General features: G+C 42.4%; 1 protein-coding gene across 1 annotated transcript in view; it reads left to right on the top strand.

The window, feature by feature from the left end:
• The first annotated feature begins 5,395 nt into the window (after window positions 1–5,395).
• Window positions 5,396–16,695, top strand: part of LOC147638493 (putative UDP-N-acetylglucosamine--peptide N-acetylglucosaminyltransferase SPINDLY) — a 36,065-nt gene continuing 24,765 nt past the window's right edge. The window contains exons 1-6 of the mRNA XM_086798406.1: window positions 5,396–6,086; window positions 6,290–6,451; window positions 6,570–6,745; window positions 6,843–6,918; window positions 7,653–7,781; window positions 7,933–8,052. Coding sequence (XP_086654532.1) covers window positions 5,610–6,086; window positions 6,290–6,451; window positions 6,570–6,745; window positions 6,843–6,918; window positions 7,653–7,781; window positions 7,933–8,052 — 1,140 coding nt within the window. The 5' untranslated portion in view covers window positions 5,396–5,609. The remainder of the gene's footprint in view (window positions 6,087–6,289; window positions 6,452–6,569; window positions 6,746–6,842; window positions 6,919–7,652; window positions 7,782–7,932; window positions 8,053–16,695) is intronic.

Consider the following 16,695-nt stretch of genomic DNA (forward strand, 5'->3'; position numbering starts at 1 on the left):
CAAAGGGAACTAGCCACTTCGACTCAAACTTTTATTGTGAAGGAGTGATACGTGGAATTAATCTAGTGCTATGGGACATCAGATTTATTTCATGTAGATACACTATCTTCTATCTTTTACCATCCTATGTGAATATGTGGAATGCACGTTTGTGGTATGGGACGCTTAGACTTATTTCACATATGTTCATTTGGTTGGTATGTTGCATATCAGCATTATGTGTTGATCAAGTTTTTCCACACCAATCATGAAGCCATCCTCTCATGGATTTACGCAACTGAGGACAGCTGCAACCCAAGCAAGAGGGAATGTTATGAGAATTACTCTTGAGTATTGGGAATGATATTTCTTATTTTACATCGGGGATGCATGTGTGTACCGTGTCTATTGGTAAGTGTAATTTGATATTATGGTTTCGTATTTCTCATATGCATTTGGGATTAATTGATGTATTCAATTGATTATTTAACTAGTGTTGATTATGTCTATGAGTATAGGTGCTGAGATGTATGAGAGTACCGATTGAAGTGTCGCCCTATACGAGGGTACCGATTGTGTCATGTGGATTGACATGTGCGAGGGTACTGATTGAGGCGTTGTATGGATGGTGGATTGAGTGGTGGTGCGAAGATAAAGATCATGTGCTAATCATGTATTAGAATTTTATTAATCATTTTACAGCCTATCATGTAGCTCGATTTTATGTGCAAATGTGCACAAGATTATTTTCTGTGTAAAGACCCATTGGTAGTTATCATTGGGCAAATGTTTTGTCATGTCTAAACCTTAGAAACTTTTCACAAGGTTATTTATATGTAAAGCAAAAGCCCAAAATCGAAAAAGGTGCTATTATTGGCTCCAAGGGCTAAAAGTATGAATGTGACATAAATACCGTTTGTGGGAGAAGGAGCCACACACGTCGGGGGGCAGATTGCACCCCAATGCTTGTGTTATGTGTGGTGAAGTATTTTTCAAGTGTTCACCTTCACCTTCTCTATGCTTGTATTATTTGTTTCTATTTAATTGATTTGTTAGTGTGAGAATATGGTTTAAATTTGTACTTGGAGAAAGAATCCTATTTAATTGATTTGTTAGTGTGAGAATATGGTTTAAATTTGTACTTGGAGAAAGAATCCTATTTTAATATCTTTGAAATTCTTCATACACTCCCTAATCAACTTTACATTTCTCTTTATCCTTTCCCAACATCTCTTAAGATTCTCTTATGGACCAATAAATGTATCCATAAACTATTTTTAAAAAGGAGACATTCTATAAATACATGTATCTACACTGGCTCAACTAATGGTAAGACTTGAAGATTTGAGCTTTCCTCTCACATTCACATACATTTTAATCATATCCTCCCATACATTCTAATCATGTCCACTCTATTTATTAGACTAATAATCATACCCATAAACTACCTTGAAAGTAGACATTCGTATAAAGATGTATGCCAATAACTTTTTTTATATGAACTCAACTAATGGCGGTAAGAATTGAGCTTGCCTCTCATACATACATTCTAATCATATCCCCTAATAAATTATTAACCCTCTCCATCTTCTCGTGGATGAAAAGTTGTGCTTAATCTAAGCTTAGTCCCATTTAGGCTTGGATGTAGCTCACACAAAATTAGAGGTAAACCTAGAATCTCTATCATTTATTAACGATCTTTAGCATTCCATAGAGTCTAAATATATTCTTACAACCTCTAGCTCTCCATCTATCTTTTTCATTGAGATAAAAGAAGCCATCTAATTAAGCCAATCACCCACCACAAAGATGGTATCATAGCCTCCTCTCTAAAACTGGGTAGCTTTGCTATGGAAGTCCATGGACGTCGATTTCCATTTCCTATAGGGAATATTCAATGGCTCAAGATCTCCAAGCACCTGGATAGAGTTTCAGATGGAAGCAAGGTTTTAAGTTCAGTCGTGTGCTTATCAATCCATTGCAGATCTAGAGTGGTTCCAAGAAGTGCAAAAGGTTTGTGTGCTTATCAATCCATTGCATGTCTAGAGTGGTTCCAAGAAGTGCAAAAGGTGACATGTGACTGGGTGGTAACATGCTACGCTCTAGGTAGCGCAGCAGGCAGACCGTTCAATAAGGCTTATTAAACCCTTATTATATTAAGGCTTAGCAAGCCTTATAATAAAGGCCTAATGTTACGTGGCAGTTGACGGGGAGAGAAAATAGTTAACGACGACTAGTGACGGGCGAAGACGAGTCAGTGGCGGTAGCAAAACAGAAGGTGACCAGGAGGGCGGTTGCGCAGAGAGAGAGAGAGAGAGAGAGAGAGAGAGAGAGAGAGATGGATGCTGATACTATGAAATATTGTTATACAATGTCCACCAAGTACATGCTCTTATAAGGTTGTAAACCTTATCTTTTGACTCAATTAAATTACACACTACAATAGACTAATGCCACATGGTACCCTTATCTAGATATAAGGGTGTGTTCACCCCTTGGCAAGGTGTTCACACACACATACATGTGAACAATGTCACACACACAGGGTGGAAACACACATATACATAGCTCTTTTGGGCACAAGCGGGTACACAAACACGGATACATGTAGAAGATGGACACATATACGAGCTCCGAAATACCCATTATTCCTTTATTTGTAAACCACCACTTTAGCCTCACCAAACTCATCAAATTCTCTTAGGTTAAAGTAGTCTTCCGACTCTATGATCCAAGCCTCCATCTCTTCACATCGATCTTCTTCACTCCATTAAATTTGAAAAGATGAGCCCTCATGAAAGCCTATTTTTGCCACATCTTCCCTTACCCAAAATTTGATCAAAGAAGCATTAAAAGCATGTGGTGACCCATAAACTTGTTTAAGCTGTCGAAACATTGGTTTTGTCAGTTTTTTGTAGGATTTTGAAAATTTAGATTGTTGTGATTTATAATACTTTGATTTATTGTGTAGGCGGCCCTTTCTTCACTAGCCTCTTCATAAACATCAAGTTCTTTGGGTGCAATTTTGAACAAACCTCCACCTCTTCATGATCATCTCTTTATGATTTTTGATTTTGATTATCATGGTTTTTTTGGAATTACCATAGAGTCTCCCCTAAATAGTCCTTTGCCCTCTTTTTAAAGATGCCCTCGAGTTTTTAATCCATTCCATCATGGTATCTTGTTCCTTGGTCGTGTTTATCATAGCACTCAGATCCATATATAAAATGTGGTTTAACCATTGCTTTGATTTCTTGTTCCTTGATCATGTTCATCACAGCACTCAAATGAATCTATAAAAAGTGTGATACCACTTGTGTGGCAGCAACTCGATCGCACAAAAAATGTATTTCAATTGATAGAAATCAATCTTTGAACCCTTGATCTAACTCAAACATCAAATCAATAAAATCACAAGAGAGAAGAATTATTCATGAAACATATTATTGTTTATTTGAGAGAAAGGAACAAATTGCTCATGGACAAACGTGAACTGCCAAACTACCCCCCACCTATCACCCTCTTACTCTCATTCATACTCTCATCCTCAATTTTAGACATCTGAAAGAAAACACAATTCAGTTGATGAGATGAAGATGGCAAATTTGTGTTGCTTTCCCTATGTCGTGCATGCGCCAATAATAGAGAAGTGAACCAACCATATATAACCAAAAAGTAATATTTGGAGTGACTTGCAAGTTGGCAAAAAGGGGGTGCTTTTTTTAAAGTGTTGAAAATAGCCTAGTTTAAGAGGGCGTATCTTGTCAATCGTGCATCACACCCTCAAATTCAACCTACAAAATGCACGTCGTACATCTAGGCACAAAAATAAGCACAACACCAACTCACGTAGCGACCAAGGATAAAAATTTACATCAAATGAAAGTTGTTTATGCTAGAATGCTATAACTTTCTCATAGAACTCTTCTCCAGTTTCACTCTCTAACGTCGTTTAAAACAGCTCATAAAAAATCAATTTCCACAAAAGTAAGACCAAGAAAAATCAAATTACTAATAACGAACAAAGGGAAAGCACTTTCTAAATTTATATTATCATTCTAAGAAAAAATCACATGGTAATTTTTTGGAAAATAATAAGGTGTCACAACAGGAGAAACTCCCACCCCTCTGACATGAATACCAAAGGATGAGCAATAAGGGAAAAAATGCAAGTTGGTGGTCGTAAATCAAATAACATCTAGCATAAAAGTTAATGGAAGAACTATAGTCATTGAAGGAGCATTATGGTGGCACAAGTGCTAGCCTTGTTACTAGCCCTACATCTTAAAATTCTTGCTATAAAAAGAGGACGCTTGCTCATTACGAGGATATCAAAAGAGGATACTAAGCTAGTTGTTGTTGCCAGCAAGTGAGGATTATCATTGTCACTATGTTGTTAGGGTTTTGGGTTGATAATATTGTTGTTCTTAATTGGTTGGCAAGTCTAATGTTGTTATTATACGATATGTTGTGAGTTCATAAGAAGTGGAAGAATATTTGACTGTATGGAACTATTTGGTACCTATGAGGTTATACCAGAAGCACTATTATAAGGTTGTGAGTTTGTACAATAAACCATCATTAGCTATTTGTAAAATTTAGAGATCATATGAAGTAGAAGATCAAGTTAATGTAATTGATGGATGAAATCTAGCACTTCAACCCCTACTATGACAAAGGGATTCACTTGATCCTCCCTTATCCCAATTTGCTTGCTATTGTAGAGTTAGCCAAGGATTTTGAATCTGTGTATGTGCGTGTGTCTCTCTCCCACCCCTTAAACCTACATTGTGAGTCTATATAATGATGAGCCATTATTGGCCGTTGTAAAGCTCGTGAAGTAGAAGATTTGTTGGGTCTATGAAACTATTGGTAGCTTAAGGTTGTATGAAAAAACATATAGACAAACTCAAACACCCTTCTTGAGGTGTGCATTATAAAGACGCATGCTTATGACTCAACATATTATTAGTCAACTATAAGTTGACTAGTAGTAATTTGCTTCGAAAATCAAATTGTGGGCCTACCTTACGAAAAGGTGATGCCAACAAGAAGAACTATCGTTGCCAAAATTGCTATGTAGAAGTGCTTCATCCTTTACATAGCTTGTTGTTTTGCTGATTAAGAGGACTTGTTTATTTTCAATGGGTATTTGCTCAGCTCTTTTTTTGCAAAGAATCTACAATCCATTTTTAGAAATGATGCAAGGAGACATTTTCTAAAAAAAAAAGGTTTGGCGACTAATCTACTATTTCTGTTACAATCCGGATATGTTGGTTGTATGCAACACACACACACATGAACCATCCTTCAAATTACAAGGACACGTCTCCACCGTAGCGAACGTGATTTGAACCCACAACCTTGGGGATTAACACAATTGCTCTATGCACTGAACTACTGCCGTGTTGATCAAGACACTATTTTAATTCAGTTTGCTCTAGGGGCTTGAACTCGAGTAGCCCATTTTAGTTATGATGAAAACATTAATCTCTTTGCGCTCTTAAAAGGGTACTGGAATTTTGACGCTTTCACTCTTCGTCTTGTGCGAGGAGAACCCTTCTTTCGAAGGGTACTTCAACCTTTAAAAAACAGAAACAGCGAGGCCTGCTGGCAGGTGAATTTTTGTCATGAAAGGCAGCAGCGAGGGGCCTGTGATGGCATGGCCAGAGTCGCGGATAGGTCAGTCTCAGGGGGTGAGGGAGAGGGAGAGGGAGAGCACAGGAGACAATCAGAGGTTGAAGCGCCGGAGCTCCCCGGCCGTAATTGCCAACGGCAGCAGCACAAGCTTTTCTGCGGCAAACACCACTCGAGCAGCCATGCCTCACAGAATTGGTGGAAAGGATGGCCTCTCCTATGCAGAGATTTTGCGATCGCGCAACAAGTTCGCCGACGCCCTCGCCCTTTACGAGAGCATACTAGAGGTAGAGCCTCGAAGCGTTGAAGCTCATGTTGGGAAGGGAATCTGCCTCCAAGTGCAAGGGTTTTCTAGACAGGCCTTCGAAAGCTTTGCCGATGCCTTGACACTGGATCCAAAAAATGCCTGCGCTCTCACTCACTGTGGTATACTGTATCGAGAGGAAGGGCATTTGCTTGAAGCAGCTGAGGTATGGCCTTTACTTATTTCTTCTTATGCAGATATGCTCATCTGCATTTTCAGAGCTTTTAACATTTCTACTTGTTGCTTTATTTTCGAATGCAGATAGACCTGCATTATTTGTTTGCGATCTCAAGTTGACATTTCAACCTTCAATTGTGTATAAATTGTACCAGTATTGTTTGATCTGAAGCTTTACTTTTTTGGGCACAGGCTTGTCACAAGGCTTTGCTCGCTGATCCAAGCTATAAGCCCGCCTCTGAGAACCTTGCAATGGCTTTAACGGATCTTGGAACAAGCCTGAAGCTGTCAGGAAATGTTCAAGAAGGGTTAAAAAAATATTATGAAGCCTTGAAAGCAGATGGTGGCTATGCAGTAAGGCATCAGAAATCCCAAAAGTGATAGCACAACGTGAAAGTGTCCTTCTTTTTTTTTCCTTTTAACTGATTTTAGAGGGTGATAATGTTTTTGATGAGGTTTTCTTTTCTGGCAGCCGGCTTATTACAACTTAGGGGTCGTTTATTCGGAGATGATGCAGTATGATCTAGCTCTCCAGTGCTATGAGAAAGCAGCCCTTCATAGGCCCATGTATGCTGAAGCATATTGCAACATGGGGGTTATCTACAAAAATCGTGGAGACTTGGATGCAGCTATTGCTTGCTATGAGAGGTATTGCTTGCTCTAAGAGGTTATGCTGTGGTCGTAGTGGGTTAAAAGATATGATTCTTGTTGACAGGCCAATTTAGGGTGTTTTATATTTGGGCAGGTGCCTGGCTGTGTCTCCAAACTTTGAGATTGCCAAGAACAATATGGCCATAGCACTAACAGACTTGGGTACTAAGGTATGCAATTAAATGTCAAGTTCTGACATGAAGGGTAGTTTTTATTTTCAGTTTTATGTGGTTTTCTTGCCATGTAGGGCTTTTGACCTGTATAAGAAGGATCTTTCAACAAGCTTTATCTTGCAAAACTTAAATATACACAGTTCAATGGACCTTTTTAACATCAAGTGTTAGGGCTTTTGACCTGTATAAGAAGGATCTTCCAACAAGCTTTATCTTGAAAAACTTAAATATAAGAGGGACTGTCTAGGTCACCACCCAGCCATAGCTGCTGTCAAGAGCACCTGGAGCCTGAGGAACACCATGCTTGACTCCTCGCCTAAGCCCTGGAGTTCCATACGACCATGACCCACGGACCACCATCTAGGCGTAAGGCTTGAGCCAAACCTTGGTCTGATCCTGGTTTCCAAGGTCTCCACCCTCTTGGAATGCTTGTCAATGAGCCTAATCCTCAACCGTAGGTGAGAGTGTCCTTAACTTTAAGGCCACTTTATACTAGCTTATTATTTAGTAACTTATTAATGCTTAACTAGTATGAGGTGTCCTATAATTAAGCCACTTATTAGCATTAGTCTAACCTCATCACTGTTGGGAGTGATGTCATGTCTTTTGGGGGCATAAAATCTCCTTTGTACAGAACATCTCCTTTCTACCCAATCTCCCTCCAATCTATGACATGCAAAGTGGAAAATTTCCACACTCAGTTTTGACAGGCTTTTCCATATGCTATGCAGGTAAAGCTTGAAGGAGATATACATCAGGGGGTTGCTTACTACAAGAAAGCTCTTCTGTTCAACTGGCATTATGCAGATTCTCTGTACAACTTGGGGGTTGCTTATGGAGAAATGCTCAAGTTTGACATGGTGAGATTTCGTTTGCCCCCCTTTGTTTAAGGTTATCATGCTTGTAATGTAACAAACAAATTTTAAGTAGTGTTACTCCTAGAGGACTTGGGTGTGGCTGCATTTAATGACCTGTATTATCTTTGCATAACATAAAAGCTCTTGACTGCAGGCTATTGTAATGTATGAGCTTGCTTTACATTTCAATCCACATTGTGCGGAGGCATGCAACAACCTTGGAGTCATTTACAAGGACAGAGACAACCTTGATAAGGCAGTTGAATGTTATCAGGTCTAACCAATTCTGGTTTTGCGTCATTTGATCCCCCCCCCCCAAAAAAAAAGGAGAGAGAGAGAGAGAAATGAAATGTTATATTAACGTCTTTAAAAGGCCAAAGTGACCTATGAGACCAAAGTTACCACCACGTGACATCTGAAACATTGTCTGGAAGAGAGAGAGAGAGAGAGAGAGAGAGAGAGAGAGAGAGAGAGGAAGTTATATTAAATGTCTTCAAAAGACCCAATGGGTCTATGAGACCAAAAGTAATATGATAGTGTCCATGTAATCTCATCATGGTACAAAAGAAAACAAAGACGAGCTATGAGTTGGGAATATCAAATCCGAGCCATATACAAAATGGGATCATCATCATCATCATGCAGCCTATGGAGCTAACTCCCCTGTACGAGGAGGGGCCATCAAGGATATCAAGCATGGAGGTAGCCTGTAGAAGGCTTTATAGATCCATTCGGTGTGGGAATGTAGCTCTGTGCTTCTCCAAGATATCCTCAAGCTGGGGCTGATGTTTGTGTTACTAGCGAGGTCCAAGGAGTCTTGGATGTCGGGCTCACTATAGAGCCGTGGTCTGATCTAGAGTCAGAGAGAGAGAGAGAGTTATATTAACGTCTTCAAAAGATCCAAAGGGTCTATGAGACCAAAATGATGTATACATAGTGTCCATGAAATCTCGGTATGGATGAAATAAGACAAAGCAACAGTAAACTAAAACTGACGGTATATATAACTGAAAACTGAAAGCTAAGATCCTAGACTCTGAGATTATTCGAGATGAAAAATCTAGATTCTACTATGCTAGGTATGGGCTACAATAAATGATGGGATATGGGAAAGCTGAATATAAACAGTCAATTGACCCTGTAAGCCGGGCAAGGGCCCTTCCAGGATGCCCATCATGGGTGATACAAGAAGGCTAGTGATGTCGATAGTCTGCTGTGAGGATGAGGTTGCTCGATGGCGGGCGAAGATCTCTTGAATCTTGCTTGATGAGCTGGGGGTGGCTGGGGTCCGACGGGACGAGGGCGTCTAGCTCTTTGCAGTGTGCATGCCTGATCTGGTGTGACTCCCATGTGCTTGCTGCGAGGAGGCATTGTGATATACGCTCCCGTATCCACTGTGATGGGCTTTGGTGCTTCCCTATCCACCCCTAGGCTGGAAAAAACTGGTGATGGTAAGCTGAGAGGAGGACTGTTGGGGGTGAGGATCTTTGAGTAGTGACTCTCTGTGTTGGTTGAGCTCTGTGTGCCTGTTCTCCAGCCAGCAGCCCTCTACCCTCAGACGACTGCATCCCCTTCCTTCTACGCAGCCCACCAAAGCAACTGGCTGTGTGTGTCCAACACCTGCAGGCTGCGTGTGCATCACCAACAAATGGCATCTTGCTTCCAGGACATTGTCCACCACCAGTAAGTTGTGCTCCTTCTCTCACAGGCAGCAGGCGGCTGTGGTCTTTTGTGGTGATGCTTGTCTTGATAGTTCTACACGAGGCAACTCTTTCTTCAACAAGGGTGGCTTCATATTCTACACAAACACCACAAGTATTGGTTTTCTATCAACCATCTACAAGTAAGTGAATTTCAGATTCCAGTAAAGTATTTTATGTTTAAATCTGTTAAAGGATTCATCCCTCTACGGCCACACCCGTTCGATGCCGGGTTGTCCAAGCTTTATTGGAGAACCTCGGTCCAAAGGTGCTGAGATCGGGAGAGCCAGGCGTTAGTACGAGAGCGCCTGTTTGTGCGTGGTCTCGGAACACCAGTGAGGCGCTCTCCGCGGAGTCCAGTGAAAGCACAGGACCGTAGAGATTGGACCACACCAGTGGTTGTTCTGCTTCGAGCTTCTACATCGAAATTCGAGCCTATTTGTTTGGTACTGTTTTCATATGTACATGGACATTATCTGGTTCTTGGAACCCATGGAGCATTGTATTTATTAAATACTCCCAATAAATATATCATATATTGAGGGGGGGGTCGGCCCGTTCCGGCCCCAGTGCTGGTGTCCATCTTTCCATTTCATTTCATTTAAATTTCAAGTTGTATTAAGTTGTCCATTTCAAATTTGTGGTTTTAAAGTTGTGCTATTAAGCGTGTGGGTGTCCAACGGAGTCTTTCCCACTTGACGGGATCGGTTTCATTGGTATCAGAGCACGGTTGTTTCCCTCTTCCTAGTGGGGAAACGAACCTGTGTACTGGACATCCCGCTTTTAGCAAACTTAAAACACAATGGACAGCCAAGGCAATCCTTTGGAAGTGCCAAATTCGAGGGGTCCATCTAGTGCCTCTCGTGGGTCTGATGCCCTGCAAGGAAGACACAAGCCCCTTGAAAGGGTGATGGATAGTGAATCCAAGGGTCAAGTGTCTCCAGGAAAGACAGTTATGCTTGAACAAGAGCCTGATGCTATGAGGGCTGAAATGGAACATATGAGAAAACTTTTGCAGGCTCAAGAGCAAGAATTAAAGTTTTTGCATGAAGATCCCCATCTGCAAAGTGCTATTGAAGCCAGGAAGGCTGATGCTATGGTTGATGTAACTTTTGAATCAATGGCTCGTGAAGTGGGCAAGAAACCAAGGGAGTTGGCACTTGCCTATCTCCTTCGCAAAGGTGATATCAAAGAGGGGGATGACGGGGAGCTGATTTTCAGAAATCCACCTCGTTTGAAGCATGGAGATCCCGCATCCCAGAGGCTGAAATCTTTTATGCAAAAGGAAGAGGTGATTGTCACCTCTCGTCATGCATCCTCTCCCCAAGGCACTAAGCCTGACAAATATATGTATGCCAGTGCTCATGGAGGGCATGAAAGTCACATGCATGCAAGATATGTATCTCATGGTGACAGGTCTGCTTCCAGAAAAATTTTGCCTTCTGAGTTGTCTCATGGAGAGACCATGCCATTTGCAGATAAGTCACATGCATCTGAGCTTCGAGTTCGTGGAGCACATGCCACCGTGCCCCATGAAGCTTCTATGACGGCCCATGGAGCCCATGCAGACAGGGCTACCCCGTTGGATAAGGGGAAAAGAAAAAGAGAGGACCATGAGCCTCATGCCAGGAAGCTCAAGGAGTTCAAAGCAGGTGATAAATCTGTCAAATTTGATGTCTTTCATGGTGAACATGATGCTTCTAAGGTGTTAGCGTTTGTGGCACAGTTCGACATTGCTTTTAGCGATGAGGACTTTACAGAAAAGTCGAAGGTGCGCCATGCTAGTATGTTTCTGAAAGGCACTGCTGCCCATTGGTGGATCACTGAAAAGATCACCAAGGATCCCATTTCTACTTGGAAGGAATTCAAAGATAGATTTTATGCTCAGTTCTTGCCACCCAATGCAGAGCAAACTCTCACTCAAAAGTAGGACAGGCTGGAACAAAAAGATAATGAGAGTGTGCAACAGTATGTTAACAAATTTTGGAAAGTGTTGCTGGAAGTGACTCCCTTCATGCTAATCACAGAGGATGAAAGAAAGAGGAAGTTTCGTTCTGGATTGCAACCTGCATATAGATCGGGTATTGAATTGCACCCAAAACATACATTGCAACAACTCACAGCTTCTGCCCTTGCTACAGAGCAATTGGTGCTCAAGATCAAGCAGGATCAAGGAGGTTCCAAGGGGAAGGACAAGGCTGTCCCAAATCAGCAAAAGGGTGGACAGCCACCTAAAAAGAACTTCCGGGAGCCCTACAAGGGTGGTAAAGCTGAAAATAACACATCTAAAGAACAGGGCCCAAGGAAGAACAAATTTGGATTAACCCCGGAGCAAAGAGAGCAATATGCTAAGGATGGAAAATGCTTTTCTTGTGGTAGCAAGGACCACATGTTTCGGCAATGCCCAGATCGCAAACCAAAGCACGAGGACAAGCACACCAAAGCAAATGTTCATGCAGTTCCTGATGTGCAAGGTAATACAAGTCATGATGCAAAAAAGCGTATGGTTTGCAAGGCTTGGGGGCAAATCAAGGATCAGCCCGCACTCTTCATGTTTGATGACTGTGCAACTGACAATTTCATCTCTATGCAAATGGCAGCTGCTTTGGGTATTGAGGTTGAAAACATGGGACCTTAGATTGAAGCCGAAGCTGCATTTATTGGTAAAGAGGTGCAGGTTACCCCTTTGATTGGGAAGTTGCGTATCCACATACAGGGCTACCTTGATAATGAGCATTTCCTAGTTGCTCCTCTGAATGGATGTGATGTATTGTTGGGCAAGCCGTGGCATCATATGCTTGAGCCTCGCAAAGACTACAAGTCCAATATGATTTCTTTTATGCATAAAGGCCGCATGCATTTTATTGATGCTGGCAAAGAAGGGGATTCCATCCCAGTTGTATCACACATCCAAATTAATAAAGCAATGAAAAAGAGTCTTTTAGCGTACTTGGTTTTTGTGCGTGATAGTCTTGTGCCAAATCGTCAAAATGTGGATGCTATGTCTAATGATAGGCTGAATTTTCTTAATGCATTCAACGACTGTTTTGCTGACTCGTTGCCAGGTGAATTACCTCCCCAAAGGCCCGAAGATCACCGCATAGATCTTGTGCCAGGTAGTTCTCCACCTAACAAACCCGCATACCGAGTGAGTGCTGCACAACAAGAAGAAATCATGAAGCAGGTAAACGAGCTTTTAGAGAAAGGTTTGGTTCAGCCCAGTTCCTCACCTTACTGCTCTCCTGTGCTTCTTGTTCAAAAGAAGGACGGATCATTCCGTATGTGTGTAGACTATAGAGCTTTGAACAAGCTTACCATCAAGAACAGATTCCCAATTCCGCGTATTGATGATATCTTGGATAAGCTTGATAGCTCAGCTTGTTTTAGCAGACTTGATTTGAAAAGTGGTTATCACCAGATTCGCGTGCTACCACAAGATGTCCATAAGACTGCATTCAGGACAGCTTTTGGATTATATGAATTCTTGGTAATGCCTTTTGGTCTTACCAATGCTCCTGCTACTTTTAATCGTATGATGGATAGGATATTCCGACCCCATCGCAAGTTTACAGGAGTCTTCTTTGATGATATCTTGGTTTTCTCCAAGAATGAGCAGGAACACAGAACTCATTTGGTCACAGTGTTCGAAGAGTTGCGGAAGCATAAACTTTTCGTCAATGCCAAGAAAAGTGAGTTTTTCCTTTCAGAGATTCATTATCTGGGACATATTGTATCCAAGGATGGAGTTACAATGGATCCTGCAAAGATAGAGACTATTCGGAATTGGCCCGAATTGCAAAACGTACATCAAGTACGTAGTTTTTTGGGATTATGTTCGTACTACAGTCGTTTCATAAGGCATTTCGCCATGATTGCCACTCCTCTACATGATCTCACCAAGAAGAAAACTGCTTTTAAATGGACTTCAAAGGAACAGGATGCTTTCTTGCAGCTCAAGCATGCGATCATATGTGGTCCAGTATTGATTGTTCCTGACTTGCACAAGTCATTCGTGGTTGAATGTGATGCTTGTGGTGATTGCATAGGAGCTGTCCTAAATCAAGAAGGGCATGCAATTGCATACGAGAGCCGTCGTCTTCATGATGCTGAGCTTCATATGGATATCTATGAGAAAGAGCTCTTGGCTGTAATTCACGCCTTAAAGATTTGGAAACACTACCTTCTTGGGGCTGAATTTGTAGTCAAGACAGATCATCAAAGCTTGAGATACTTTCTATCTCAAACCAAGCTTTCAGAGAAGCAGATGAGAATGGCAAACTTTCTTTTCATGTTTCATTTTCAGATTGTGCATACTCCAGGAAAGAAAAATGTCGTGGCCGATGCACTATCTAGGAGGCCTTATGTTGCTGCAGTCTCAGTGGCCTCTCATGGAGATCTATCTGCTATGAGAGATTTGTATCATTTGGATGCTGATTTTTGCCATATATGGACTGATTTGATGGCTGGTCATTCACATGCCTCTTATGTTATCAACGAGGGTTATCTCATGAAGGATAATTGCCTATGTGTGGTGAAGGATTTGCGTCCAAAGGTTATGGACGAATGTCACGCTCCACCTTATGCTGGTCATCGAGGTATTATGCCTACTACTCGCATGATTCAGAGGTATTTCTTTTGGCCAAGCATGCGTAAAGACATTGAGGCTTATGTGCGTGCATGTATTACTTGCCAAAAGGTGAAATTTGACAGGCAAAAGCCTCCAGGTTTGCTTCAGCCATTGCCTATTCCCTCGCAACCCTGGGAAAGTATCACGATGGATTTTATTATGGATTTGCCTAGATCCCAACATGAGAATGATGCTATTTGGACTATTGTGGACAGGTTTAGCAAGCAAGCTCATTTCTTGCCCGTCAAGAAAACCATCAAAGCTGATCATATGGTAAAGCTTTTTCTTGCTAATATTTTCAAGCATCATGGTATGCCTAAATCCATTGTTGGGGATAGAGATCCCAGGACTACAAGCCTCTTTTGGAGGGCTTTATTTGATAATATGGGTACTAAGCTTGAGTTTTCATCAGCTTATCATCCCCAAACGGATGGCCAAAGTGAAGCTGCAAATTCAGCTGTGTTGGATTTATTGAAATGTTATGTGGCAGATCAAAAGACTGCATGGGAGAAATATCTTCCACTTGTTGAGTTTGCCTACAACAATACGATCCATGCTTCCACAGAAAAGGCTCCGTTTGAGATTATTTATGGCAGAGTGGTCTTGCCACCCATCCTTCGTACAAAGGATGAGATATTTGCAGCTGATGAATATGTTCGTGACTTAGATGTTGCCTTTGGTCAGGTGCGGACAGCCATAGCAAGATCTCAGGATAAGCATAAAATGGCTGCTGACAAGCATAGAAGGGACATGGAAGTCAAAGAAGGTGATTGGGTATTGCTGAAATTTGAGAAGGCTAGGCTTCGGAAGAGGCCAGGATGAGAAGGATCATATCCTAAGCTTTCTCCTCGCTATTATGGACCCTTCAAGGTGATTCACAAGATCAATGAAGTGTCCTACAGGCTTGCTCTACCTAGTCATTGGAAGATTCACAATGCTTTTCATGTGAGTCTATTTCGGAAATATGTGGGGCCAGATCCTGATGAGCCTGTCACAGAAGATCCGCCAGAGATTGAAGAGCTTGAGGAGATCCTCCAGCCAGAACTGATTGTTTTTCACAAGGAGAGAAAGCTACCTGCAGGAAAGCTTTCCAGGAGATACCTCGTGAAGTTTAAAAATTATTTGCCTATTGATGCCAAGTGGGTAAATGAGGATTATTTTGCAGATTATCCGCAATTGTTGCAGGCATCTTGAGGCTTTTCAGTTGAGGTCAACTCTTTAGAAGCCCGGGGGGATGTCACCAATTGGCCGACCATTTGGTCCATCTCCAGTTTTTGCGTCTCGTTCACTTGAGGCCAGGCCAGTGTCTCGTGTGAAGAGGCCAGTATTTTGCTGACATGGACGGGAGCCAGACTGGTGCCACCCGTGTGTTAGCAGGATGGTGTCATATGGACGGGAGCCAGACTGGTGCCACCCGTGTATGACCTGGACTGTGTTCGACCCATGGGATTGTCACGCCATGGAAGAGCCAGTATTCGTGCCGTGTTTTGCCTATGGGACTGTCCATAGTCACAAGGGACGGGGGACGGTGACGGGGGACGGGGAGGGGGACGGGACGGGGGACGGCCATAAGTAGGGAATGGGGACGGGGGAGGGAACGGCACTCAAAAAATACTTTTTTTTAAAAATTTTCTACTCTGCACTTATTCTACTTTGGAAGCACATCAAAATGAGCACAAATTTACACTAAAATGCTAAGATTTTGAGTCAAAGATAATAATTAAGTAGATACAAAATGAGTCATGACTCAAGAGTCAGGACTCAGGAGCCTTAAGGAGGCAAAATACAAGGACGGACTCAAATGAGTCAATGACAAAAAAGTGCTGAAGACTAGAGGCTAGAGGCTAGAGCTAAGTAGTAAGGCCCATGAATCATGATCCATGAATGATCATCCACGTGAAGTGCTCGCCTCATGGTCATGGGTAGCTTGTGCGGCTGCCAAAGAAGCATCAAGCTCATCCTCAGTCTCATCCTCACTGGCATGCTGCTCCTGCACCTCATCCTCCCGTTGCTCTTCTTGTTGACTCATCTCCCACTCGGTGAAGGAATCTGCCTTCTTGGTCATGCTCTTGCAAAGCATTCGCAAGTTCGCGCTGACGAAGACAAGGTCATTGGCACGCTCTACCCCGAGTCGGTTCCTCTTCCTAGAGGCAATGTGGCTGTAGGTACTCCAAAGTTGCTCCAAGCAAGAGGAGCTGACGGCCTGGCTAAGTATGCGGATGGCAAGCTGCTGCAGCTCCGGTCCATCTGAACCAAAGTCCTCCCACCATAGAGCAGCACCAACTTTGGAGCGGTCAACCTGTGCATCATGACAGCCATAGGAGCCATGAAACGACCTGTACATCGAAAGCTGGTCCCTGATCTTGCGCCTAACCGATGCATCAGGCACAAGACGATCCAAGATGATCCTCCATCCAGCGCTCACCTCCCGGTCGCTCTCCTGCTTGTTGCCTTGGAATTCTGGGTCCACCACATAAGCTGCTGCATGCAATGGAGAGTAGTAGGAATTCCACCTTCCTAGACACAAGGCATGGATCTCCTCGTATCTGTCTTCGTCAGGCACGAAGTCTTTCAACTTCTCTATCATGCG

This window comes from Cibotium barometz, chromosome 5 (assembly GCF_041138505.1).
Source record: "Cibotium barometz isolate CiBa-2024 chromosome 5, ASM4113850v1, whole genome shotgun sequence".
In the NCBI taxonomy this organism is placed as follows: Eukaryota; Viridiplantae; Streptophyta; class Polypodiopsida; order Cyatheales; family Cibotiaceae; genus Cibotium; species Cibotium barometz.